The 25,292-nt window shown below is 47.6% G+C and overlaps 1 protein-coding gene and 1 pseudogene across 1 annotated transcript in view; both read left to right on the forward strand.

Moving 5' to 3' along the window:
• Positions 1 to 25,292, forward strand: part of ZAN (zonadhesin) — a 56,970-nt gene that overhangs the window by 4,550 nt on the left and 27,128 nt on the right. The window contains exons 2-14 of the mRNA XM_089479731.1: positions 328 to 586; positions 9,620 to 9,672; positions 13,805 to 13,951; positions 14,527 to 14,780; positions 15,908 to 15,992; positions 16,176 to 16,322; positions 17,067 to 17,240; positions 17,392 to 17,489; positions 18,576 to 18,648; positions 18,811 to 18,957; positions 20,184 to 20,452; positions 21,117 to 21,201; positions 21,955 to 24,390. Coding sequence (XP_089335857.1) covers positions 552 to 586; positions 9,620 to 9,672; positions 13,805 to 13,951; positions 14,527 to 14,780; positions 15,908 to 15,992; positions 16,176 to 16,322; positions 17,067 to 17,240; positions 17,392 to 17,489; positions 18,576 to 18,648; positions 18,811 to 18,957; positions 20,184 to 20,452; positions 21,117 to 21,201; positions 21,955 to 24,390 — 4,003 coding nt within the window. The 5' untranslated portion in view covers positions 328 to 551. The remainder of the gene's footprint in view (positions 1 to 327; positions 587 to 9,619; positions 9,673 to 13,804; positions 13,952 to 14,526; positions 14,781 to 15,907; positions 15,993 to 16,175; positions 16,323 to 17,066; positions 17,241 to 17,391; positions 17,490 to 18,575; positions 18,649 to 18,810; positions 18,958 to 20,183; positions 20,453 to 21,116; positions 21,202 to 21,954; positions 24,391 to 25,292) is intronic.
• On the forward strand, positions 19,416 to 19,555 carry LOC149304388 (U2 spliceosomal RNA; annotated as a pseudogene).

A 25,292-nucleotide genomic window follows, 5' to 3' on the forward strand; every position in this document is an offset into this window, starting at 1 on the left:
TTTACCATAGACTGATAGTCAGCTGGAGAAATAACCCGGTTTGGCACCACTTTTAACTGTCCTGGCTCAAGGCTATGGAATTCTGGGAGTTGGAGTTTGTTGTGGGCCCAGAGCGGAGCAGAGCTCCACTCTGGACCCACCACATACTCCAACTCCCAGAATTCCATAGCTTTGAGCCAGAAAGAGTTAAAGTGGTGCCAAACCGGGTTATTTCCCCAGAGTGGATGCAGCCTCAATTTTACATGTGCTTCCTTCCATTTTCGTAAGCCTTTTTTAACATGTGGTAAAAGCAGCATAAAAGCCATTTGACGTTCCCTCTTCCTGCAGAACTCTTGAAAAGATGGGAGAGAGAGCAGGAAGCTCCACAAGATCATAGTGGACCAACCATGAGGAAAAACATCAAGGAGCAACAATGGAGGATCCCTCAAGACTGCGGCTTCATCGCCTGAAAAGGGGAGGCAAGTCCAGAACCGTTCCACGCTGGAGGAAGGAGTTGGCTTTCAAGGCTTTATTTTTGTTGCAGCCCGAGGTGCAAAGTCTCCCTTTTAGCGATGGGGCTGGTTGGCTGCAGAGACTTAGGGGCCAGGTAGGCATGAAGACAATAAATGAAAATGGTAATGTGTTTATCAGCCCAACCCGGTTTATGACCTGGGTGTTCTCCTTGGGAAAGAGGGAACCACCTAGCAATGCTCTGCCTTATCTGGTGATGACAGAGATGATGGGGGTTCCCTCCTGTTGGGACCCACCTGAGGGTTCAGTCACCCATGCCTTCAGCATGCAGAGCAACAACATCCTTGGAAAGGTATCTACAAACTCACTTAGATGTCTCTTCCCACTGCTTCAGGCCACTTTGGAAGTCTGCTGTTTAAATGACGCATGCATCCTAAGAGGCTGCAAGCTGTGCCAAAGCCATGCTCTAGTCCTAAGGAGCGCAGCTTTGGCACAGCTTCTGGCTGTGCTTTATTTTGGCAGCTTTATTTTGGCCTGTCTCTTCGCACCTCTCAGCACCCAATTAAGCTGCTGGAGGTTTTGCTGATGAAGGCAAGTCCCAAGGGCAGGAATCTTTTCTCTCATCCTCAGATTGAACGGGAAGAACCTTAGGGCACAACAAGCCCTACCTGCAAAACATGTGTGTATATTCATAATTGGTTGAGCAAGAGCCTACTATAACTAAACAATTACAGTGCTGTGATATCTGCTGAGGTTTGGTTCCAGCCCACCCACCCCACGCCCCTTTGGATACCAAAATCTGTTTAGTCCCATTAAATACAGTGGCATAGTATAGCAATAGCAAGTGCATTTCTATACCGCTCATCAGTGTATTTAAGCACTCCCTAAGCAGTTTACAAAGTGTAAGCTAATTGCCCCCACCAAGCTGGCTACTCCTTTTAGCAACCTTGGAAGGATGCAAGCCTGAGTGGGGATGTCCCTTATATAAAATGGCAGAATCAAGGTTTGATTTTTGGAATTTATATTTTTAAACATATTTTTAACCTGCAGTTGTTGAATCCGTAGATGTAGAATCTGTGGATACAGAGGGCCAACTGTATAGAGTTATATTCCACTTCAATTGCCTTCCGTGTAAACTATAGTATCCTGGAGTATGCCCTACCTAAACTTAAAATCCCAAGATTCCACACTGAACCATGGCAGTTAAAATGGAATAACGGAGTTGACCATTTTTTCCCCTGAGGTTGCTTGCCACCATTGGTCCAAAACATACTGCAGAAATAATCCAGTTTGAGACCATTTGAACTGCCCTGGCTCAGTGTTAGGGAATTCTGGGCATTGCAGTTTGTGGCACAAGAGCACTCTGACAAAGAAGGCTAAATATCTCACAAGATTACAGTTCCCACAATCCCCTGGCATTGAGCCAGGGCAGTACAAGCCTGTCTCAAACGGGATTATTTCTGCAGTGTGTTTTGGACCATTACCTTCCTTTGAGGCTAAGGGAGTGTGACTTGCCCCAAGGCGCCCAGTGGGTTTCTTTGGCCAGGTGGCAATTTGCACTCCCAAAGACCATGCCCAGCACTCAAACCACTCCACCACCCTGGCTCTCTCTTAAGAACCAAAGGGTTGCCTAAATAAAAAGAAGGCATTTGCCTGCTGTTGGAAAGAGAGCCTCTTACGGGATGAATTTCCATTGCTAGCAACAGCCACTGAGAAGACCCTCTCCTGCATTCTCACTGAACATACCTGTGATGGATAGACAGCCCTCCCACAAGCCTCTTAGAAGTCAGGCAGGGTCAGGCTCATAGAAGTCTTTCAGACAGTCTTGTTTTTCTGTTTGGCATTTGTTTCTCAGCAATTGTGGCACGCCACATTCCTGCTGGAAGATCCTGGGGGCAGGCAGTTGGCCCTTGGACCCTCAGCAGTTGCCCGCTCCTGGCCCAGAGGCTCTTCTGCCACAACACTGGTGCCTGGCTATCTGTGCCCACCCTCCCTGGATCATTGCCCCGTGCCCCACCCTGCCCCACAGAAATGTGGGAGGCAGCACAGTCATAGTTACCTTTGGGAGGGATGAGGACAAGGTTCACCCACATAACCCGGGCAAAGTCACAGTTTTGAACTTGTCTGTGGCCTCTACCCAAGGAAAGGGGGAAAGGGAGGGGTATATATCTGCTGGATGCTGAGCTGCCATCCGGTCCATTTGCTCCAGCATCTCTCTGGATGGGCAGTGGGATGGCACACCTCCTGGTCTTGCTCCTGGTATTGCAAGGCGTTGCTGTGGCGAGCCAGGCCAAACTCACTTCATTTGGGTGAGCCAAGAAAGAAAAGATGGGGGAAATGGGGTGGCAGAAGTATTTGGGTCAGTGTCTGACTGTGGGGTAGTGCTTTGTGTGATGTTGTGATTCGAATGTCGGAGGAATCGGCCTCTGGAAGGCCAGGGTTCAAATCTCCCCTTGGCCATGGAAACAAACAGAGTGATCTAGAGCTAGTCGCACTCAGCCTGAGAAAATGGTCATGGTGGCAAAGCTTCTCTGGATAAATCTTTCCAAGAAACCTCTGTGAACAGTTAGTTTGCCTTAGGGTAGCCATAAGTCAGAAACAGCTTGTAGGCACACATCATCCAAGGGTGGTGGATTCTCCTTCATTGGATTATTTGAAACAGAGTTTGAATGTCCACCCCTGAAGGGTGCTCCACTGGCAGGGGCTTGGACCAAGTGGCCCTTGCCTTGGGGTCCCTTCCAGGTCTAGAGTTCTCTAATGATGTGATTTCTAGAAACTGTAAACTTCTGTAACCTTTAGAAGAGCTGAATGTGGTGGAACTCAGTGCAGGGAAAAGCAGTCCCAGTGCTATTGTGGAAAAATGGAGGGAAACTCATTCACAGGCTGTTTGACTTTTAAATAAAATACTGTACACTTTGAAGTTAAGGAAGTGGGAAAAAGGAAGCTGGAAGGAAAAGTCAGTGGTGTTCAAGGTGTTTGTGGGATATTCAGAAGTGCATTAGTGGAGGCTCATCTACAAGAGACAGCACTGACTGGGAAAAGGTAATTTGGAATCCAAGGAGTTTATCACACGGGAGTAATTTCTCTTAATTTCGAATGAAAAGAAAGTGGGGCCAGAACACATTCACATGAATTTGCTAGTTCAGTGAATTTACGTGAATTTGAATTGCATTCGAACTGACTTCCCATTGCCTGAAAATAGCTTCCCATTGCCCGAAATTGCATGTGGTAGTCTATCACACAATAACGTTAAACCCCACGATTACATTCGGATTGCCATTGGATTATGCTTCCAATTTCCCTTATCTGATAAACTCCCAAGAGGCTGCCATCATGTGTGTTAAAGTGATTGAAAAGCTTCCTTCACAAAATGTGTTCCTGCCCAAATGAGCAAATATAGGGCCTGAACAGACAAGCCAAAATAAAGCTGCTTTGGGTCACTTTGGAGGTATGCTGTTTAAATGTTGCATGCGTCCTAAGAGGCCGGAAGTCACGCCAAAGCCAGTCCAGTCCTATGGGCATGGTGTGTGTACAGCTTGGGGAGGTTATTGGTGACTGTGATGGTATAACTGGAGCTCCTATTGGAGTAGTGTGGGGCAAGGGGAGATATAGCGGTAGGAGAGTGGAGTCTTATCGGAAAGGAAGGCGAGATCGATGTCTAATATCTATCTCTCCTTCCATCCACCCTCCTAGCCAAAGCGAACTGAGGGTCAGTCCAACTGTACCACAAACCCTGTCTCTGCTCCTGTGCAATGCCAGGTCCGTAAGGAATAAGTCCCACATAATATATGATCTTATACATGATAAGAGCTGTGACCTGGCTTGCATTACTGAGACCTGGTTTGGGCCTGAGAGTGAAGCAGTGTGGGCACAGGCCCTACCAGCCAGGTACTCAGTCAAGGACCAGATCAGGTTAGGTGGGCGGGGGGGGGCTGTTGCCTTGATCCATAAGAACACCCTTCCCTTGTCTAGGAACCATGTCCGTAGAACTGACTTCATTGAGTGTATTTACCTGACCCTGAAGGCCAGGGACAGTCTGGGGATTCTGTTGGTCTACCGGCCACCCCGTGCACTAACAGACTCCCTGGCCGAGCTGACACAGCTGGTCTCGGAACTGATGTTGGAGTCCCCTAGGCTTCTTGTCCTGGGGGACCTCAACATCCCTTTCGAGGCCAGTCAATGTCCAACTGGTGTGGCTCGGGAGTTCATGGCTACCATGACTGCCATGGGCCTGTCCCAATTGGTCTCAGGGCCCACACATTCTGCCAGTAATACACTCGATGTCATCTTTTGTATGGACATGGAGACTCCGTGGGCAGAGGTAACTAATGTCTCTGCCCTATCATGGACGGACCATTTCCTGGTCGAGGCTAGATTCAAGGCATCCACCCAAATCCCTCCCGGGGGTGGCGAACCTATTAGGATGGTCCACCCTCAAAGGCTGATGGAACCCAAAAGGTTCCAAGAAGCCCTTACAGGGGTTATAGTTGGAAATGACAGCGATTCTGTTGAGGCCCTGACTAACACCTGGGATAAAGATCTCTCCATGGCTATACACAGCATCGCTCCCAAGCGTCCTTTCTGGCCTGCTTCCAAAAAACAACCCTGGTATACTGAAGACCTCAGGGAAAGGAAGCGGGCTGTGCAACGACTAGAGCACAACTGGCAAAGACATCAGCACTTAGCCGACAAGGCACTCCTAGAATCCCTTTTGAAGGCCTACGGAGTGGCAATAAGTGCGGCAAAACATTCGTTTTATGCTGCACGTATTGCGTCCGTCCGCGGAGTCACGTCCGGCAGAGCTGTTCAGGGTAGTGAGGGAGCTTACCCAGCTGTCTCCCTCCTCGAACCCTATTTTGGAACCATCGAAAGCCTGCTGTGACGAGTTTAATAACTTCTTCGCGGATAAAATCTCTCGGCTAAGGGCTGATTTCGACGCCAGTATTTTGTCAGAACCTAGAAGAGAGGTGTCCAGAGCGTCCGTGGACTCCATTAAACTGGATCATTTTGAGTCTGTGAGTACCGAGGAAGTGGACAAGATCCTTCGAAGTGTTAGGAAGACAACATGCTCCCTTGATCCCTGCCCCTCATGGCTAGCAGCTCAATGTCACGCCGTATAATTAATTCATCTTTCGGGGAAGGGCGCTTTCCATCTAGCCTAAAATCTGCAGTAGTAAAACCGCTGCCAAAAAAGCCCTCCCTAGACCCCCTAATTCGGAATAATTATCAGCCAGTTTCGCTGCTGCCTTTTTTTGGGGAAGGTGATCGAGAGAGCAGTTGCTTTTCAGCTTCAAGGGATCGTGGATGAAACAGATTTTCTAGACCCATTTCAAACTGGCTTCTGGGCGGACTATGGAGTTGAGACTGCCATGGTCGCCTTAGTCAATGATCTCCGTCTGGGCATGGACAGGGGTAGTGTGTCCCTGTTAGTGCTCTTAGACATCTCAGCGGCTTTCGATACCATTGACTATGGTATCCTTCTGGATCGCCTGAGGGAGTTGGGTATCGGGGGCACTGCGCTCCAGTGGTTCCGTTCCTACCTCTCGGGTAGATTCCAGATGGTGCAGCTGGGGGACGTGTGCTCCGATAAGAGGGCCCTGACATCCGGTGTCCCTCAGGGAGCGATTTTGTCCCCCATGCTATTTAACATTTACATGAAACCGCTGGGAGAGATCATCCAGAGACACGGGGCACGGTGTTATCAGTACGCTGATGACACCCAAATATGTTTCTCTGTGTCTCCGACTGATGCAGTGACCAGGGATGGCATCTCTCCTCTAGATGCCTGTCTGGAGTCAGTAATGGGCTGGATGAGGGAAAACAGACTCAGTCTGAATCCAGAGAAAACGGAAGTACTCGTGATAGGCTCCCCTGGCCCAGGGATGGAGATTTCTCCACCTGTCCTGAATGGGGTCACGCTTCCCCTGAAGGACTCAGTTCACAGTCTGGGGGTGCTTTTGGACTCATCGCTCCACCTGACTTCTCAGGTGGATGCGACAGTCAGAAGCGCCTGTTACCAGCTTCGGCTGATACGCCAGCTGCGACCCTACCTGGGCCGGGGGGACCTGGAAACGGTGGTACATGCTCTGGTAACCTCTCGATTGGATTTCTATAATGCTCTCTACATGGGGCAACCCTTGTACAAAACCCGGAAGCTACAATTAGTACAGAATATGGCAGCAAGGCTGGTCACTGGATGTTCCAGGGCTAACCATATAACACCTATTCTGCAAGATCTACACTGGCTGCCCATTCGCTTCCGGGCACAATACAAGGTGTTGGTTATTACCTATAAAGCCCTAAATGGCTTGGGCCCAGGGTACTTGGAGGACCACCTCTCCCTGTACAATCCACCTCACACTCTCAGGTCGGTCGGGAAGCATCTGTTGAGGGTCTCGAAGACGAGATATACATCGACCTCACAAAGGGCATTCTCCATCTCGGCCCCGCAGATTTGGAACACGCTCCCCGACGAGCTCCATTCCGTCACCTCCCTAGACCTTTTTAGAAAAAACCTCAAGACTTTTCTTTTTCAACAAGCTTTCCTCCATGTATCCTGATATTGTTTTCCCTCGATATGCACATGGTTTTATCCAGCTAGTTTGTATTGGGTTTTAATAGTTGTATGGTTTTAATAGTTTTTAATTGTAATTTTAGTAGTTTTATTATCTGATTATGATTGTAATATGTTATGTTTTATTTCGAATTGATTTGTTTTGTTCTGTTGTACACCACTTTGATCTATTTTGGAAAAGCGGTCTATAAATAAACTGTATTATTATTATTATTATTATTATTATTATTATTAAGGAATGGGACGCAGCTTTGGCGCAGCTTCTGACCTCTTAAGATGTGTGTGTCATTTAAACAGCATACCTCCAAAGTGACCTGAAGCAGCTTTATTTTGGCCTGTCTGTTTGGGCCCATAGTTAATCTGTGGAACTCAGTGCCACTAGAAGCAGAGAAAGCATATCCAGACTGATGAAAAAGACCAGAAAGTCCCAGGTTTTGCTCCTGTGTTTTCCAATTTTATTTTGGGGACCCATGTTTTATCCCAGAATAATTTCTGTCAGCTCCCAGTACAATCAGAGCCTTTTTATATCAGGTCCCCAGGTTAGATTATTTTTACCAAGTTAAAAATGACAAGTTGCTTCCTTTGAGAACAAAATTTGTGAGGAACTGCATCCTTAGCACAGAATAGGTTTCCTAGGAGTTTACCACATTGGGGCTAATTTCAGCATTAAAGAGCCATTAAAGCGCATTTAAAGCATCTCACAAATGAAGCAGAAATGGCGAGCAATTGCGCAAATAAAGTGATATCAGAAAAGCATTGTCGCTGAAATCCAGAAAGTAAAAAGATGTGTGTTAATGCTTATTTATGACCACTTTAATGGCGGGTTTTGAGTGACGTCGTGTGAAATCATTTCACATAATGATGTGATTTTTCTGGGATCTCCTTCATGTGATAAACCCCAAAACCTGTTTCCCTCTGAAGGGGGGGGTTCTGGGCGTCGCAGTCCAACACTTCCAGAGGGCACCACCTGAGAAGGACTGAGAGAGAAACTACGAATCAGGATTCCCTCTCCTCCTTTTATTCTCCTTTTTTGCGTAGCCACAATCCGTTAGTTTCTGGTATTTACGATAGCTTTACGATTTCTTTATGGCTGTGCCTTAATCCCCCCACCCCACCCCTGTCTATTTAAAGCAGGGAATTGTCTCCCACGCCCAGCTGACGTTGCTCCCTCCGCTTGAACTTTGAGCAAGGAAAACACCTCAGTGGGATCAAAGAATAAATCATAACTCACTCGGGTTATTTGGATTCATAGGTTTTTGTGGGTTTTTCGGTCTCTGTGGCCATGTTCTGGCAGAGTTTCTTCCTGACATTTCGCAAGCAGCATCTGTGGCTGGCATCTTCAGAGAATGCTTTGCCTGGAAAAAGTTGGGTGTATATCTACTGTGTGAGCCTGGGAATGCAGGAGGGACTTGCATGTGAGGCATAGCAAAATAAGGACTCAGCAAATGCAAATGGGAAACCGTTCAGAGTCAGGGGCTTTCCCAGCAGATAATGATCCCCAATTAGCAGACATTAATCCTCGTTTGCATTAGCCTCCCAGCCGGAGGCCTGCCATCAGCAACAGAACAAGACACATGCAAGTCCCTCCTGCATTCCCAGGCTCACACAGTAGATACAGACCCACTTTTTCCAGGCAAAGCATTCTCTGAAGATGCCAGCCACAGATGCTGCTTGCGAAACGTCAGGAAGAAACTCTGCCAGAACAAGGCCACAGAGCCCCCTGAAAAACCCACAAAAAACTCTGGATGCCGGCCATGAAAGCCTTCGACTTTATATTTGGATTCAAATAGGGGTTTTTAAACAGCAGTGGTGAATAGCAAAAGCTCAAAAGATTCATCCAAGGCATAGAGTCTAGACAAGTGTTTGCTAAACTGATCCTCCAGATGTTTTGGACTTCAGGTCCCAGGACTTCTGGAAGTAGAAGTCCAAAATACCTGGAAGACCAAATTTGGGAAACATTGGTCTGCATCATTAGTTCTCAGCCTAGGAAACATTGCCCATGTCTTCACTGCTCAGCTATATCCCAGTTTGATCCCAGTTTAATTGTCAGGGTTCCATTGTGTGAAATGCCAGGATTTGTACTCCGTGAGGGACTTGAACCAAGGAGGGTAGCTATGGGGCTGGAGGGGATTTCTCCTCCCAAATAAGATTTCTCCTCGGCGCCATGACATTTTCCTTCACTACCCACATTTCTAATATTGCAGAAATTTAAAGTATCATTTGAGTCTTTATAAATATAAAAGATCTAGAAATGAACAATTTTCAGTATCCTGTCCCCTGTCATGTAGAAATATGGAGACTGAAGGAAAAAATCATTGGGGGAGGGGATGCCTTCATTTTACCTCCCGTCATGTATCTGCACTACCCAGCTATACCAGCATGATACCACTTTGACTGACCCGGGGTCCATCCTGTGGAATCTTGGGATTTGTAGTTCAATGAGGGTGTTATCCAGGTGTTCTCAAAACGAGTCCCAGAAGTGGGCATGTGGCCCAGAGAAAGGAGCATCTTTGTGCCTGAACTTGTGCCATCCATCCTGATCGCCCGAAGCCTTGTTTCTGGCTGCTCACATGGTTCCTTCTTCTTCCATTTCAGAGCAAAACAGACTCATGGTGCTGAGCTATTGCAAAAACCCTTTGCCACAAAATGTAAGTCACTTTCCACCTGCCCTAATATGTCTAGAGGGAATGTGTGTGCACACACAGCTTTCCTTACCTTTGTTGTTTGTTTTATTCTCTTCACCTTTGTTTTCTCCACAGTTTTGGTGGACAGCTCAGTGCAGGAAAAGATTAATAATACAAGCATATCTTAGATCCAAAACATACTGCAGAAACAATCCAATTTGAGACCGCTTTAACTGCCCTGGCTCAGTGCTAGGGAATCCTGGGAATTATGCTTTATTGTGACTCTGGAAACAAGGTTATTCTAGATCGTTTTGAGTTTGTTAATACCGAGGACAGTGGACAAGCGTCTTGGTCGGGTGAAAAGGACGACCTGTCCTCTCGACCCTTGCCCTTCTTGGCTGACTGTTCAGGGAGGAGATGTTATAAAAACAGCATTACATCTTATAGTAAACACATCTCTTCGGGAGGGTAAATTTCCATCGGCCTTAAAACAGGCCATAGTTAAACCACTTCTAAAGAAACCCTCCCTTGATCCCCTGTTGATGTGTAATTATAGACTGGTCTCTTTATTACCATTCTTGGGCAAGGTGATTGAGAGGGCAGTCGCCTTCCAACTCCAAGCAGTCTTGGATGAAGCTGATTATCTGGACCCATTTCAAACTGGCTTCAGAGCGGGACATGGAGTCGAGACTGCCATGGTCGCCTTAGTCGATGATTTCCGTCTGGACATTGACAGGGGAAGTGTAACCCTGTTGGTGCTCTTGGACATCTCCGCGGCCTTCGATACCATCGACCATGATATCCTTCTGGGACGCCTGAGAGAGTTGGGTATTGGGGGCACTGCGCTCCAGTGGTTCCGATCCTACCTCTCAGGAAGGTTCCAGATGGTGAGGCTGGGGGACAGCTGCTCTTGGAAAAGAGAGCTTACATCTGGCGTCCCTCAAGGCGCCATTCTGTCCCCCATGCTGTTTAACATTTACATGAAGCCACTGGGGGAGATCATCCGGAACCATGGAGCACAGTGTTATCAGTACGCTGATGACACCCAGATCTATCTCTCTATGGCTCCGACTGATACAGTGACTAAGGATGGCACCTCTCCTCTGGATGCCTGTCTGGAGTCGGTAATGGTCTGGATGAGGAAAAACAAACTCAAGCTGAATCCAGAGAAAACAGAGGTACTTGTGATAGGTACCCCATGTCTGGGCAGGGAAATTTGCCATCCATTCCTGGACGGGGTCACACTTCCCCTAAAGGACAAAGTTCACAGCTTGGGAGAACCCCTGGATTCATCCCTACTGTTATTATCTCAAGTGGATGCGATGGCCAGGAGTGCCTGGTACCAGCTTCGGCTGATACGCCAACTGCATCCCTGTCTGGATTGAAGGGACCTTGAAACTATAGTACATGCACTGGTAACCTCTCGCTTGGACTTCTGTAATGCGCTCTACATGGGGCTGCCTTTGTACCAGGTTCGGAAGCTTCAACTGGTCCAAAATGCTGCAGCCAGATTGGTCGCGGGAACTTTAAGATCCGACCATATAACACCTGTACTAAAATCTCTCCACTGGCTGCCAGTTAGCTTCCGGGTGCAATACAAAGTGTTGGTCATTACCTATAAAGCCCTACATGGCTTGGGCCAGAGTTACTTGAAAGAACGCTTCTCCCTACATAATCTGCCCCGCACTCTCAGAACAACGGGGAAATATTTGCTCGAATACCCCAGAGTGAGACTGACATCAACTCATCAGAGAGCCTACACGGCAATAGCTGCATCCTATTGGAATGCACTCCCGGAAGAGATCAGACTCAGCCCCACATCGGAAGCCTTTAAAAAGGCACTGAAAACCCATCTTTTTCAGTTAGCATATCCTTCTAACTCTATATAGAGATAACATACCCCAATAAGACCAGGATGCCTAGCCAAAACTGATAGCGTGACTGTTTGGTATATTGTTTTTAAGGTTTTTAATCTGTATAAAATTTTAATGTATTGCACTGTATTGTAATATGTTACAGCTATGATATGTGAACTGCTTTGATCTGGAGGAAAGGCGGTATACAAATAAAAAGATTATTATTATTATTATTATTATTATTATTATTATTATTACCAGAGGTCACTGACAGAGAAGGCTAACTGTCTCACAAAACTACAGAGTTTCCAGAATTCCCTAGCATTGAACCAGGGCAGTTAAAGTGGTTTCAAACTGGATTACATTTCTGCAGTGTGTTTTGGACCAATGTAAACTAAACCTCTGACAAAGAAGCTCCTTTTTACAAAGCCTTTTTAATGCTCTCTCAGCTTCACTGTTTTCCTTTCTCAGCCTCTGTCCATCCTCTGTTTTTTTAGCAGTAGCGGCATTGGGAGGATGGTGAAAGAGAGGAGAAAGAAAAATGGACTTTCAGTGTATTGTTGCAGACTCATATCCGCAGTAAACAATGTGTTAGGAAGGATCAAATTAGAGGAATTTCAATTAGCTCAAATTTAGCCGAGAGGTGGCCCTAACAATACCATGTGCCGGAATTGTGTCCCAATGGTGTATACCAGAGGTCGCCAGCAAGCCCCAAGAGAAAGAGATGCTGATACCAAGTAGATACAATTAAAAGATGACATTTATTAGAGCACAGAGAAAACCACACAGCAAACGGGGAACACACACACACACACACACACACACACACACACACACATTCAATGCTACAGCAGGGGAGGGGTGAGTTCAGGAGATAGGTTTGAGAAAGAGAGGTACCAATAGGATATACTACCTTAGAAGTCTTCTCCGGGAAGTCTGATGAAGCTTGGATGGACAGTGGATCATGGCCGCGGAAGCGAGGGGAAGAAGGCCACGGGAGCTTAGAGCAGAGTTCAAACTGGCATGGACCAGTTTGCAACGCTTGTGCTAGCACAAGGAGAGTCCAAAACCCGGGGTTTATATAGGGGGAAACGTATCTCGAGGCTATGGGAGCTTGCTAGACAAAGGTGTTGATTGCTTGGGCTTTGTTAAGCCAAGAGCAAGCAATGTGTTGCACAATGCACTTAGGTCCAGACACAATTCGGAAGGGCAGCCAACTTGATTACTAAGTCGTTAAGCTGATCACTGGCTCATGAAGTGAGAAGCCAAGTCTATTGTCTTACTTGGGCAGCAGAGGCAATTCTGGTTTGACGACTCCCCAAATTCCTATGGAAAATCTCCAATTCTAGCTTTTTCTAGGGCTCTGCCTTTGCAGGGTGGGACGCCTACATGGTCTCTCCGCTTTTAGGTTAATGGCGGGTCTTCTATGGGGTCAGTCAGGGGTCATAGCACAGATTGCATGTACCCAAAATTTTATTAAAACCAAACTTGGTAACAAATGCAATAAAACTTGATCTGAGAAAGGAGGAGATTCTACTTTAGCTGATCCTACTATAGCCATGTGTGCCTGCCTACAACAGGCAAGGCGAATAGGAGCTGCCCCCCAAATGCTCAAAATGCCTTACTAACAGCAAAACAGAGAGAAAAGGGGAAATCAGAGAAGCCAGTCTTACCAACTCCCCACCGTCAACGTGTTTAAAAAAGCATAAATCCAGATGTTAGGCCACCAAAATGGAAATCAACAAAAGTGGAGGCTGGTGAAATGAAAAATCAACCCTGGATGCATTTGAGGATAAACCTTCCAGTGGCCTCTAGAGTGTTCTCAATGTTTTTGTTTTCTCATGCAAGGTTTACCTGGCCTGGGTGATTAATTTCACAGTATTACATACAGTATGGTTGGTTTTGAATTAAAATAATTTGCTGGAACATGTTGAACTCCTTCTCTCTTTTTTTGTGGGATAGGAATATCTTTCCTTTCCAGGTTATTTATGCCTGTGGTACCAAAGGTTCTGTTAAAGAAGTCATGCCCAAGAACACATTGATTTTGTTAACTGAAGTACACTGGGCTCTTGGTATCTGCTGGGGCTTGGTTCCAGGACCCCCTGTGGATACCAAAACCCAGAGATGCTAAAGTCCCATTAAATACAATGATGTAGTATCTCTTCTATACAATAGCAAATCAAGGTTTGCTTTTTGATGTTTAAAAAATATATATGTTTCCAAGTGTGGTTGGTTGAATCTGTGGATACCGAAGGTTGACTGTATGCCTCTTTCATTTCTTCTCCTCTTGTTCTTCTCAGCCACTCTCACCAGCTGCGACTTCGATGACACAGAGAGCCCTTTCTGTGACTGGACCCAATCTGAGGGCAATGGTGGGCAGTGGCTCCGAGGTGATGGGCCAAAGCCTGGCCAGAGTCCTGGCCCTCCAGGAGGAAGGCCTGAACGGAGTAAGACATTTTGCCCCCAGCCCCTTGCCCTCAGTTTCTTCCAAGAGGAGGGCTGTAAAGCTGTGGCTATCGCAACTTTTTCCAGGCACAAAAAGGAGCCACTCTTTGCGTCTCCCTTTCACACCCTGGAAAGGCCAAATCAGGGCTGCGCCATGCAGTTGCCATGGCCCCAATCTGGCGGTAAAAGGGGCGACTGGAGGCTGCCCCTTCAGGGCTGTGTGTAGCAAATCAAGACAATTGGAGGATATCTACAGTTGGAGGATATCTACAATCTAAATCTACAGCACTATATAAATAAAGCACAATAAAGCATAATAGTAACAACAACAACAATAGCAATATGCAATGCTGCCTAGGAGTACTGGAAAGCTCCTTTAAAATTTGGACTAAAATTTGACCACATTCACCTCCCACCCAGTGCCTTTCAGCATGGCAGCCACTAGTTGGCATTCCATCTACCACCAAAGCTGATGCCGACCCTCCTTTCGAGAGCTGCTCCATCCCAGAGGCACAGGCTACATCTCCACCCCATGAAACAAAATTTAAATAATCATACACCAACTCCCTTTTTTCAGGAGGATATTACATCTACCCAGAAGCAGGAAAATCAGCCCACTTGGAAAGCCCAGCTCTGGATCCAGATGCCGCTGAGCTCTGTGTGGAGTTCCTCTATTATCTGTACAGCTTTGGGGACAAGGCTCAGCTGGCAGTTCAGGTCCAGGATGCTTCAGGGAACATCTCCACCCCGTGGGGACTAGGAGGGCTGCAGAGTTCAGCCTGGCTGGTTGGAAGCGTGAATGTACAGAGCCCAGTTCAGCGTCCTTTTAAGGTAACTTTTTTGGGAGGGAAGGAGGAATGGAACTCAGAAAAGGGAATTTTTAGATTATAGCTCTCAGAATGCCCCAGCCAGCTCTGCACAGTTTGCACCCCTGCTTTAGAGCTTTAGTTTTCTATTAGTTCCTCCCCAGAACACTACATGCCAATAGGCTACAGTAAACCACATATTTAGGTAGTGGTAAATATTAGAAAAGACAATAATGCTAGGAAAGGTAGAAGGCTGTAGAAAGAGATGAAGACCACACACTAGATGGATAGATTCAGTTAGGGAAATCATGAATCTGGATTTAAAGGATTTAATCAGAGCAGTGGAGGATGCTTAGAGATGTCTCATCCACAGGGTTGGCATGTGTAGGGGTTGACTCAAGGGCAGTTAATAACAACAGAAAATATCCTAAAGGCAGCAGATCCCATCTGATCGTGGCAGCTAAGCCATGTCAACCCTGGTTAGAACTTGATGGGAGGCTGCCAACAAATCCCATGCTGTAGTAGGCTGTATTCCGGAGGACAGAACTAGCCAAATCACCTCTGAGGATTGCCTAAGGATTGCCTATGACACCTTGTTAATTAAAGAAATTATAGTTGCATCAGAGAAAAGTTAGCTATAATTAAGTTATAACTATGATGTAACTTATTTGAACAAAATTATTTGTAACTAAGCTATTTATTAGCCATTAGTTGCTTGTAGCCAACAGCTAGATATTTGTAACTGACCGCTTGCAAATAACCTCTTCATTTGTAACTAGTTATTTCTGAGCCTAGCATTTCTATGATCTTTCTCTGTGATACAATCCTTTGCTTAAGGAAAATGGGAAAAAAGTGTCAGTAAGTCCAACTAAATTCTGTAGCATCTCTGGAGGGATGCTGATGTTTATTGTGGCTCCATTCCGACCACAACACCCCTTCACCATGGCTCTGATTCCTGTCATATTCCCCAACCTTTTCCCAGTGGCAGCTGGTAGTTCCCATATCAGTGGGCAGGAGTGGCAAGCCCATTCCTGCTTGTAGTGTGAACTTTAAACTACAGCTGTTTGGAGGATAGGGTTTGCAAGCTTGGATGTCTCTTTGACAGTTCTTGCTAAATTCCAGCATGGCCGCTGACTATCTCTCTCCTTGCAGGTTGTGTTCGCAGCCATACAGGTTGACACCAAAGAAATCAATATGGCCCTGGACACGGTCTCCATCAGGCTTGGGCCTTGCGCACGTAAGCAACCCCAATTCTGGGATTCTCCCCCTTGCAGATTCAAGCAATGGGAAGTAGAAGGGCAGGTGGTGTGGGGCCGAGGGTTTGGGACCCCCTGACAAAGAACCCCAAATTCGTTCCCTACCCCTGTCAACTGAGAGGTCCTTTCCTGTTTCCTCTTTCCCTGTTGCTTCTGGCCTGCAGCCTGCGTGACCGGATGTAACTTCGACACTCCAGACGACCTCTGCGGATGGGAGAACCCAGCTGAAGGCGATGTCCAGTGGGAGCCATGGCGTGGGTCAGGCGAGGAGCCTGGTGTGGGGCCCGAGGATGACTTCTCCAGGCCGGGATGTGAGTTCCTCCTGCCTCAGTTGCCCTTCCTGGGCTGGGAGAAGAGTGATGGTGCCAAAACTCCCCTTTTTCTGAGCAGTGAGGCACTCAGGGCATTAGCATTGGCCTGCTCAAGAGGAGAGATGAGAGCAGGCAGACATCAGGGAAGAGCAAGCTGCCCTAGACCAAAACCAGTCAACTCTGACTGGTAGCATCAGCTCTGTTGGGGTTCAGGCACAGGAGTCTGCTGGGGACTGATTCTGGGACTTTCAGCACAGTAACACAGGAGGTAATACAGTAATACCCTCAGCATATTTGGTCCAGTTTTGTCAACTCTTCTGGGTTTCAAACAGGATTCTTTCCTAATAGGTCCTGGTGAGTCTCCCAGGGACTGAACCCAGGACCTTTTGTATAAAAACATATGAGTCAGACCATTGAGGGTTGATCTAGCGTAGCTTTGTCAGCTCTGACTGGCAGGCATGGCTCTCCATCAGAGGTTTAAACAGGAACCTTTCCACACCTGGCCTGGAGATGCAACTGGAGACTGGGATCTCTGGAATATGCCAGTTTCGGAAACTTGTACTGAAGTAAACCCTTTTATTTGGGGGGAGGGGGGAGGTTTCCATCCAACCTACTGACTATCAGAAGCAATAGCTCTCCAGGGTTTCAGCCAGAGTTGCAATCTTGGGGGAAAGTCTCATTTGGACAGAGGGGGTTGGTTTAATCTCACAGCAGAACTTGACCCTTTCTCAACCTCCCTTACAGTCGGCTCCTACATGTTGCTGGATGCATGGGACCCGGAAAGCACTGGGTCAGCCCTTCTCAAAAGCCCTCCTTACCAGTCCCAGGGGGGCTGCCTCTCCCTCAGCTTCTATTACACTCTGCATGGCGTTGGCAATGACACAGTGCTGAAGGTGTATGTGGCACAGGTGGCAGCAGGCAAGTTTGCAAATCCTCAAGCCCTGGGGAAATGTGGCTCTCTGAAAATCCCAAAAGATTCCTAGATTCTCAGGGCAGCTGCCTCTCAGCTTTGGAGGGAGATGTTTGAGAATTAAGTTTCCTATTTCTCTTTGCTTTCCTGTTTCATCAGGGGGAGAACTGGGGTCCCCCTTGTTAACCCTCAGTGGGGAGCATGGGCCCAACTGGAATCCAGGAACGGTCAATTATACTGGGATAGCTGACATCCAGGTAAGGAGGCCGAGGGATACAACAGAATTGGGACTTTGGGGCTGGGAGGGGCAGTACTCAGCTGCATAAACAAGGGATGGGAGGAACAATATAGGCGTTTTCCTACCTGTTGTGACTTTGAAGTCTCAGATGTGTCTGATCTTACTTAGTTTCTGCTTAGCCTGTGATCAAAAGAAGTTTTTTCCCACCATGTTCTCTGACTGTTCAGGTTTAGCAAAGGCTTGTAAAAGGGCAAGAGTTTAGCCAGGGGTATAGCTAGGTGCCGGGGGGGGGGGGATTAGGGCATTCCTCCCCCCTAGAAGTCTTCCTTTGGTCCCCAGACAGCTAGCATTGCCGTAACTTAACACTTCAGTTGAACATTAGAAATACAGTTTAGGCTTTCAAAACAAAGGGGCAGGCACAGAATTACCAAGGGAATGCAGACGCAGCAGATATAAGAATCTGAGGCATTAACAATTTCCAGTCACCTTTCTACAATGTTAGAAATTTGCAGACTGAAGTAAAATTTCATGGTGGGGACAGGATTCCTATAGCAGGCAATGATGTCATTTTGCCTCCCACCCTTAGTAGCTACACTCTTGAGTTTAGCAAAGAGCTTGACTGCATTGTTCTAGAGACATACACATTTGCTAAAAAGTTTTCTCCCTTCTGGGTTACAAGGGATTCATTCTGTAGGTTTCTGTGGGTTTTTTGGGCTATGTGGCCATGTTCTAGAAGAGTTTGTTTCTGATATTTCACCAGTATCTGTGGCTGGCATCTTCAGAGAATGCTGGCATAGAAAAGAGTGGATATATATATGCTGTGTGACCCTGGGTTGGAAGGAATGGATTCCATCTTTGTCTGTATATTGTCCCCTGAGGCTTTGCCATTCAACATCAGAACAAGGGAGGGAGGGGGGAGGGAGGAGAGACACACAAACGGATGGAAGAAGGAAAGAAAGAAAGAAAGAAAGAAAGAAAGAAAGAAAGAAAGAAAGGGGAATCCCAACATTCCCATAAGTGTGACCCATGAAACACTGGAGGAGGAGTTGGTTGTGGGGAGGTTTTCACTGACACTCTGGTGGTCACCTTGGACTTTCCTTCCTAGTTTGTTCTTGAAGGTACCTTCAGAGGGAAACCTGGTCTGGCGGTGGACAGCGTTCAGGTCTCTCCATGTGAAGGTAATGTCGCTCCCTGGGCCACTAAGGCTGGTGTGGGGGGAGAGTCAGCCTAATGTGGGGCCGGGCAGGGGGGCAGTTGGAGTGGGAAAAGGCAGGAATGGAGGGGATCAAACAAAGTTTCTCATCAGACTCTTTCCCCTCCGTGTTTCTTCTCATCCTCAGAGATTTTCACCCAGTGTGACTTCAATGACAATGCCAATCCTTTCTGTGGCTGGGTCAATTCTGGTGACAATGCCGTCACATGGACACGGACGAACCAGTCCACTCCGACAGAAGAAACTGGGCCCCCGGGGGACTACCCCAATGGAGGTAAGGAGCCAAGGGGCATCTGGGGAGGACTTTGTCTAAGAAATAATTTTAACCACCAGCAGCATCATTTGTATTCAGCTTTCTATCCTGGGAGCTCTTGGAAACATGTTTGGAGCCCATCCTCCCCACTGCCTTGTCCTCATAACAACCACCGTGCAGGGCTGCAATTTTTCACTATTTTTTTCTAGAAGAAAGGGATTGGAAATTTTATCAGTATTTTAGCAATTTGCAAGAACATCTTCAAAAATTGCACAGTTTTCAAACACTATTTGCAGTTGGAAAGTTATTCTGTGCAAAATTTATCTGGGGTAATTTTGCCCAGAAAACATGCTGTTTCCCATGCAGAAAATACTGTTTTCTTTACAAACAACCGCATATGAATTTTGCACAGAGAAAATACCAGGCTGAAAAGATTCTCATCAAACCAGGATTCTTCTCATCAGGATTTATCAATATATATCGCTTCTTGGCCTTTTGGCTAAGATCAAGTGTAGGATTTATCAATATACATATTTTTACATTTTTAAAAAAATGTTTTGAAATACTCTTCCTGGCCTAATACAGTGCGCCTGCATTATATGCGGGCGTGCTATACGTGGCTTTGAGCGTATGCACTCAAGCTGTGGGGAGCACATTGGGCGCAAGGGGCTTCACATCCCATTTGAATTAATGGAGCTCAAGCATAGGCAAAATTCACCTTAAGCGGGAGGGGGTCCGGAACGGATCCCCCGCGTAAGGCGAGGCTTAACTGTACCCATGTGAAGTAGATCAGACTGCTGGGCAGTCAGTTGCTGCTTTTCCATTATTATTTTTGTTTTGGTGGGGGAGAAAAAAATAATGTGTAAGAGACTGATATAAAACCTTAAAAACTGGGAACAAAATAAGTAGATAGAAATCTTTACTTTTTATACATAGCTTATATCTTCCTCATTATATTGTTGTTTAAATGTCACTTTGTTCTGCTCTCATTACCCAAAGAAATAACTATTTATATAGGTAACTTGTAACTTTTGGCATCCACACTGTGCCTTGCTCTGTGACTCATGTCAGCAGGGCCAAGTCATGGTTTGTTCTAAGGTTGTTTCTTTGGCTTGCTGAGAGAGAGACGAGCCAGAGAGCCATTTTTCTCTCTTGGCAGTTGGTATCTCCCATGTCAGTGGGGTAGGGAGTCCGTTCTGGGTTGCAGCCTCAACTTTAAGGGAGCCCTGGCTAACCTCTTTCTCCAGAGGGCTACTACATCTACGTGGAAGGAGGTTCCTTGGTACCAGGCCAGTCCGTCCATCTGACCAGCCGGGCCTTCTGCACAGACACTGAAGTGTGTGTTGAATTCTACTATTACATGTATGGCATTGTGGAGGTCCAGACGCAGCTCCGGGTGCTGGCAGAGGGGCCTTCTGGAATGGTGGCCCTGCTGTGGACCCGGACTGGGATACAAAGCCCCACGTGGCTCTTGGGATCTGTGACAGTCCCATATGGTGGACCTCAGCCAAGCAAGGTGAGCAAAGCAGTGAGGGGAAGGAACTGGTGTTAACCATGTATTGGAAACATTAATTTTTCAGACAGTAATTCCCCAAATTCCCCAGCTAGCATGAATTGGCTCAGGGAGGTGGGCTATCATAGGGAGAAGCAGTTCCAGGTGAGTCAGGCAGTCTGAGTCACGCATACATAGCCAAGGGGTTTACCAAGGTTGAAGGGAGGTGCAGTAGTGAGATTTCAGCCCCTTACGTGAAGCCAACGGTCATAATAATAACCGAAGCCACAAGGGAGAGACAAAGAGAAGTCCCCTGTAAGCCAGTTCAGAGGTCAAGAAGAAGTCCATGAGCAGGAAGCATGCAAAAGCCAGGGAGAACAGTTACTGCAGCATTTGTAGTCCCCTGACCTTGAGGTGCTAGGTGTTTTATTGCTCAGTGGTTCTTATTTTAAAGGCTTTGGCTCCTCCGCCACTGTTCCTCATCCTCACAGTATTCCACATATCATTGGTGTACCTCAATTCCAGCTGTTTGGGCCAATCTAGTGGCATCAGCTACTAAGTGCTCAGATTCAGGGGGAGCCATAATCTGGAGCCAGAGGACTTTCTGTACCTAACTCCTCTGCCTCCGATTGCTTGGACTCTGCAGGTGAGGGGTTACACCAGACTGACTCTCTCTGCTTTGACTCAGGTGCTTTTTGAGGTGGTGAGAGGGAACAACCCTTATCTTGACGTGGCGTTGGACAACATCTCTGTGCGTCGAGGACCCTGCACAGGTGAGGCAGGGCAGGGGCAGGGGTTTGATCCTAGAAAGAGGAGGACACCTTTTCTTTACTTGTCTCCCAGAGGGCTGGGACTGCCAAGGGCCAGATTCCACCATCAGATTCCAACGGACAGCTGGAGCATGAAAAGAAAGAGGTGGACAGGTTTCATTGAGCATCAACAAGCTCAGAAATCTAACTCATGTATGCGTTTTTAGCACATCCGGTTGACATTAAATTGACATTAAATTCAAAAGAATCTGGAAATGTCCCATTCATTTCTCTCTGCCTCCTGCCCTTTGTCCTTCTTCTGAGCAAGGCAAGGAGAAGTAACAGACATCAGCCCCTTTTTGCTACTGTTAGCAAAATAGTAAGGCAAATGGGCCAGGGAGGTGCCTCCCATACATGCTCCTCCTTTAAATATATACACACACACACACACACACACACACACACAGTACATCAGTATTCTTAAGATTTTACAGAAAGAAACATGACTGACAAACAATGCATTTGAGGTGTATCAGGTTTGCGATTCATAACTTTCCAGCCAACACAAAAAATAATATCCATCTGGCACCATGGCAAGCATTATGCTATGTGATAGCATTAAAAAAACCAACTGGTAAGAATCAGGGAGAGAAACAGCTGGCATTTTCATTGGCATAACAACTGGCCTTGTATCACATTGCATAGATTTTAGAGTGGTTCCATCTACACACTCTTCCTCGTTCTCATACTGGAACTGTCATCTCTTCCCCACAACAGGCTCTGGGACTCCAGTTCCTCCGACCAGTTCCTCAACTGCCAGGCCAACCCACACTGGCCCTGCTGTGACCATACCACCTGTAGGCCCCATGACATCGCACCCCACCACTGTCAGCCAGCCTGGCCCTTCACCCACAAGCCATGTGGTGACAACAACGACCCATGGTAGACCCACCACCACCACACTCCAAAGCTCCACGGTGACCGAGCTCCATCCTACCACTGTCAGGCCCACGGCAGGCAGGACCACAACCATTCCCACAGCACCCCCCTCCACTAGCACAGGGCCCGTGGCCCCAACTGTTGGCAGCCCCAGTCCTGCCACCATCACCCAGAGGACCAGCCCCATCACCTCCACCACCACCAGCACTGTTGGGAGCTCTCCTAGCTCAGCTGCCCCCACAGGAGACAGCCACATCAGCAGTACCAGTCCAGCTACCTCAGACCAGGAAAGCCAGACCTCATCTGGGGTCCCTGGTAAAACCACACCAGTGAGCCATACAACCTCAGCTGCTGCTTCCACCACGAGTGCCTCCAAGACAACCACAATTGGCACAACAGCTAGTCACGGCAACACAACTAGCTCTGCAAGCCACACACAGCCTCCCATCACTAGCCCTGCCAGCAGTAGTCAACCAACAACCACCACTGGCCACACTAGTCTGGCTGTGAGTACTTTTACCACTAGTTCCCTCACCACCGTGGGCAACCACACCACTCCTGGCCACCGCCAAACAAGCACCACCACCCACGGAACATCAGCCACTACCAGCTCCACTAGTCTGGCCCCCACCCCCACAACAAGTGATTCCACAACAAGCACAACCAAGACAACAGTCAACCAGGACAACACAACTGTGGCCACTAGCGCCAGCCTCTCTACTGGCCACACCCAGCTGCCTATCACTAGCCCTGCCAACAGTAGCCGACCAAGCACCACCACTGGCCACACCAGTCACCTCACCACCATGGGCAACCACACCACTCCTGGCCACAGCCAAACAAGCACCACCACTCATGGAACATCAGCCACTACCAGCTCCACTAGTCTGCCCCCCACCTCCACAACAAGTGATTCCACGACAAGCACAACCAGGACAACAGCTAACCAGAACAACACAACTGTGTCCACTAGCGCCAGCCTCTCTACTGGCCACACCCAGCTGCCTATCACTAGTCCTGCCAGCAGTAGCCAACCAAGCACCACCACTGGCCGCACTAGCAGTGTTACAACTACTGGCTACAGCAGCAGTCATCCCTCCAGTACCACCACAGGGCAGACCAGTCCAAAGGTCAGCACTCCTGCTCCCACTCATTCCAGTACACTCCCGTTGCCAACCAACTCTACAAGCCACACCCAGATGCCCGTCACTGGCCACAGTACCACCACTGGCCACACCAGTCTACCTGTGAGTTCTTTTACCACCAGTCCCCTCACCCAACGTCCCAGCACCACTGCAGGTGCCACCAGCCGTGTTACAGCTGCCACTTACACCAGCCATCACCCCTCCAGTACCTTCCCAGTCCACCCCAGTCCAAATATTAGCACCACTGCAAGCCACCCAGACCTCAGCAGCCCCAGTCCCACCTCAGTGGGTAGCCCCACTTCGAGCCATGCCAATCTTACCACCCCCAGCTCCATCACAACCACGCCGCTCACCACCCCTGGCCATGTTTCAAGCAGCCCTGCCACCACCAGTAGCTCCAGAACGACCACTTCACAAACCACTCTCCAGACCAGCCCCACTCTCACTAGTCCCAGCAGCACAGCAGCCACCATCCACATCACTTCAGCCCTCACCGAGCCTCCTGGAACCAGCCCCACAACCACCTCTCCAGGCTCCCCAACAAGCAGACACCCCAGCCCTGCCATAACCAGGACTACGGCTCATGGTACCTCTACCCCCACTGTCCCCCTTCTGACCAGCTCCACCACCAGCACCACACAGGTCCATGTGAGCCCCACCACCCAGCACACAACCACTGTTGGCCATGCCAACATTACATCCACCAGTAAAAGTACCACAACTGTGACCAGCACCAGGCCCACATCTACAACCCCAGGTGGTGGCCACGTTAGCCCCACCACAGTTGGCCACACAGGTCCAAGCAGTAGCCAAGTCACTGATACAACCACTACTGTCACCCCAGCTACAAGCACTGTCAACATTGCCTCCACCAGTCAAGCCAGTCCTGCCACCAGCACCCCACAGATAAGGACAACCACCCCAACCCCAGACACCACTAGCCATACAGTCACTGAGTCTAGGCAGACCACTGTCACCATCACTGAAAAAAGCAGCACAAAAATGCCTGTTGGTCCGGATGTGACAACCACAGCAGCAGCACTTCAAACAACCACAGCAAGGCCCATCCCCACACTAGGGGTCTCCACAGGGACCAAAGTCACGACCACCACTTCCGTCACACCTCCAGGTAAATGCCTTCATGAGTTTCCTTATGGTAGGGGGAGGAAAGGGGTGGTCTGGGGTCGTTTTGTGAACTGTAGATATAGAAAATACATGGCTTTTTGGAAAACCATTATTCCCGAAGTTGCATCCCTTTCTGAGCATAGAGGTCTATTGGGGGCCCTCCTCTTTGCCCTGCCAGCGAGGGAATGGCCTCTCTTCAGAAGCCCAGTTGGCACCAATCCTGGCTTCATTTAGGCACCAAGTAAAAGCATGGCTATTTATTGGAGGCTTTTGGTCTCACATATTTATTTCATGTGCTGTACACAGGTATTGTACTTCTAATGGTGCCCTGAAATCTTTTGATATGGGGCAAGAAATAATTTTTTGAACGAACAAATGAATAATATTGATAAAAATAAACAGAGTATGAAAAAAATGTGTTTGGGGGCTTCAGTGGCCATGTTTGCTGGTGGATTCTGGGGACTGTAGTCCAAAAAAATAATTTGTCAGAGTTCTGAAAATAACAATATAATTTATACAGTATATCGTGTATAATATAATATTATATATATCAAATATATTATAATTTATATAATTTTTGTATATAAATTATAATGTTTTGTCATTATAAATGACTGAGAATGAAAGAGAAGGGAAGTGGATCAAGACCACTGTGTTGTTTAGAGAATAAAGTCATTCTGGTTATTAAGGAAGAGAGAGCCTCTGGGCTTATACAGAGCATCTTTCCATATCCAGGTTCAAAATATATACTTGGCTCCTACATATTTATGGTTAGAGGCACTACAAGGTAGGATGACATGAACATCAGCCATGCATACTTCTCAGCATTTGCTTTGGTTCCTCTCTGGTGAAGGCAAGTTACTCTGTACATGACTTCTCTTTCTGCAAAGAGACTTTCATGTTGAG

The sequence above is a fragment of the Sceloporus occidentalis genome, unplaced genomic scaffold, assembly GCF_023333645.1.
Source record: "Sceloporus occidentalis isolate IW3139 unplaced genomic scaffold, rSceOcc1.0.p SCAF_14, whole genome shotgun sequence".
Taxonomy (NCBI): Eukaryota; Metazoa; Chordata; class Lepidosauria; order Squamata; family Phrynosomatidae; genus Sceloporus; species Sceloporus occidentalis.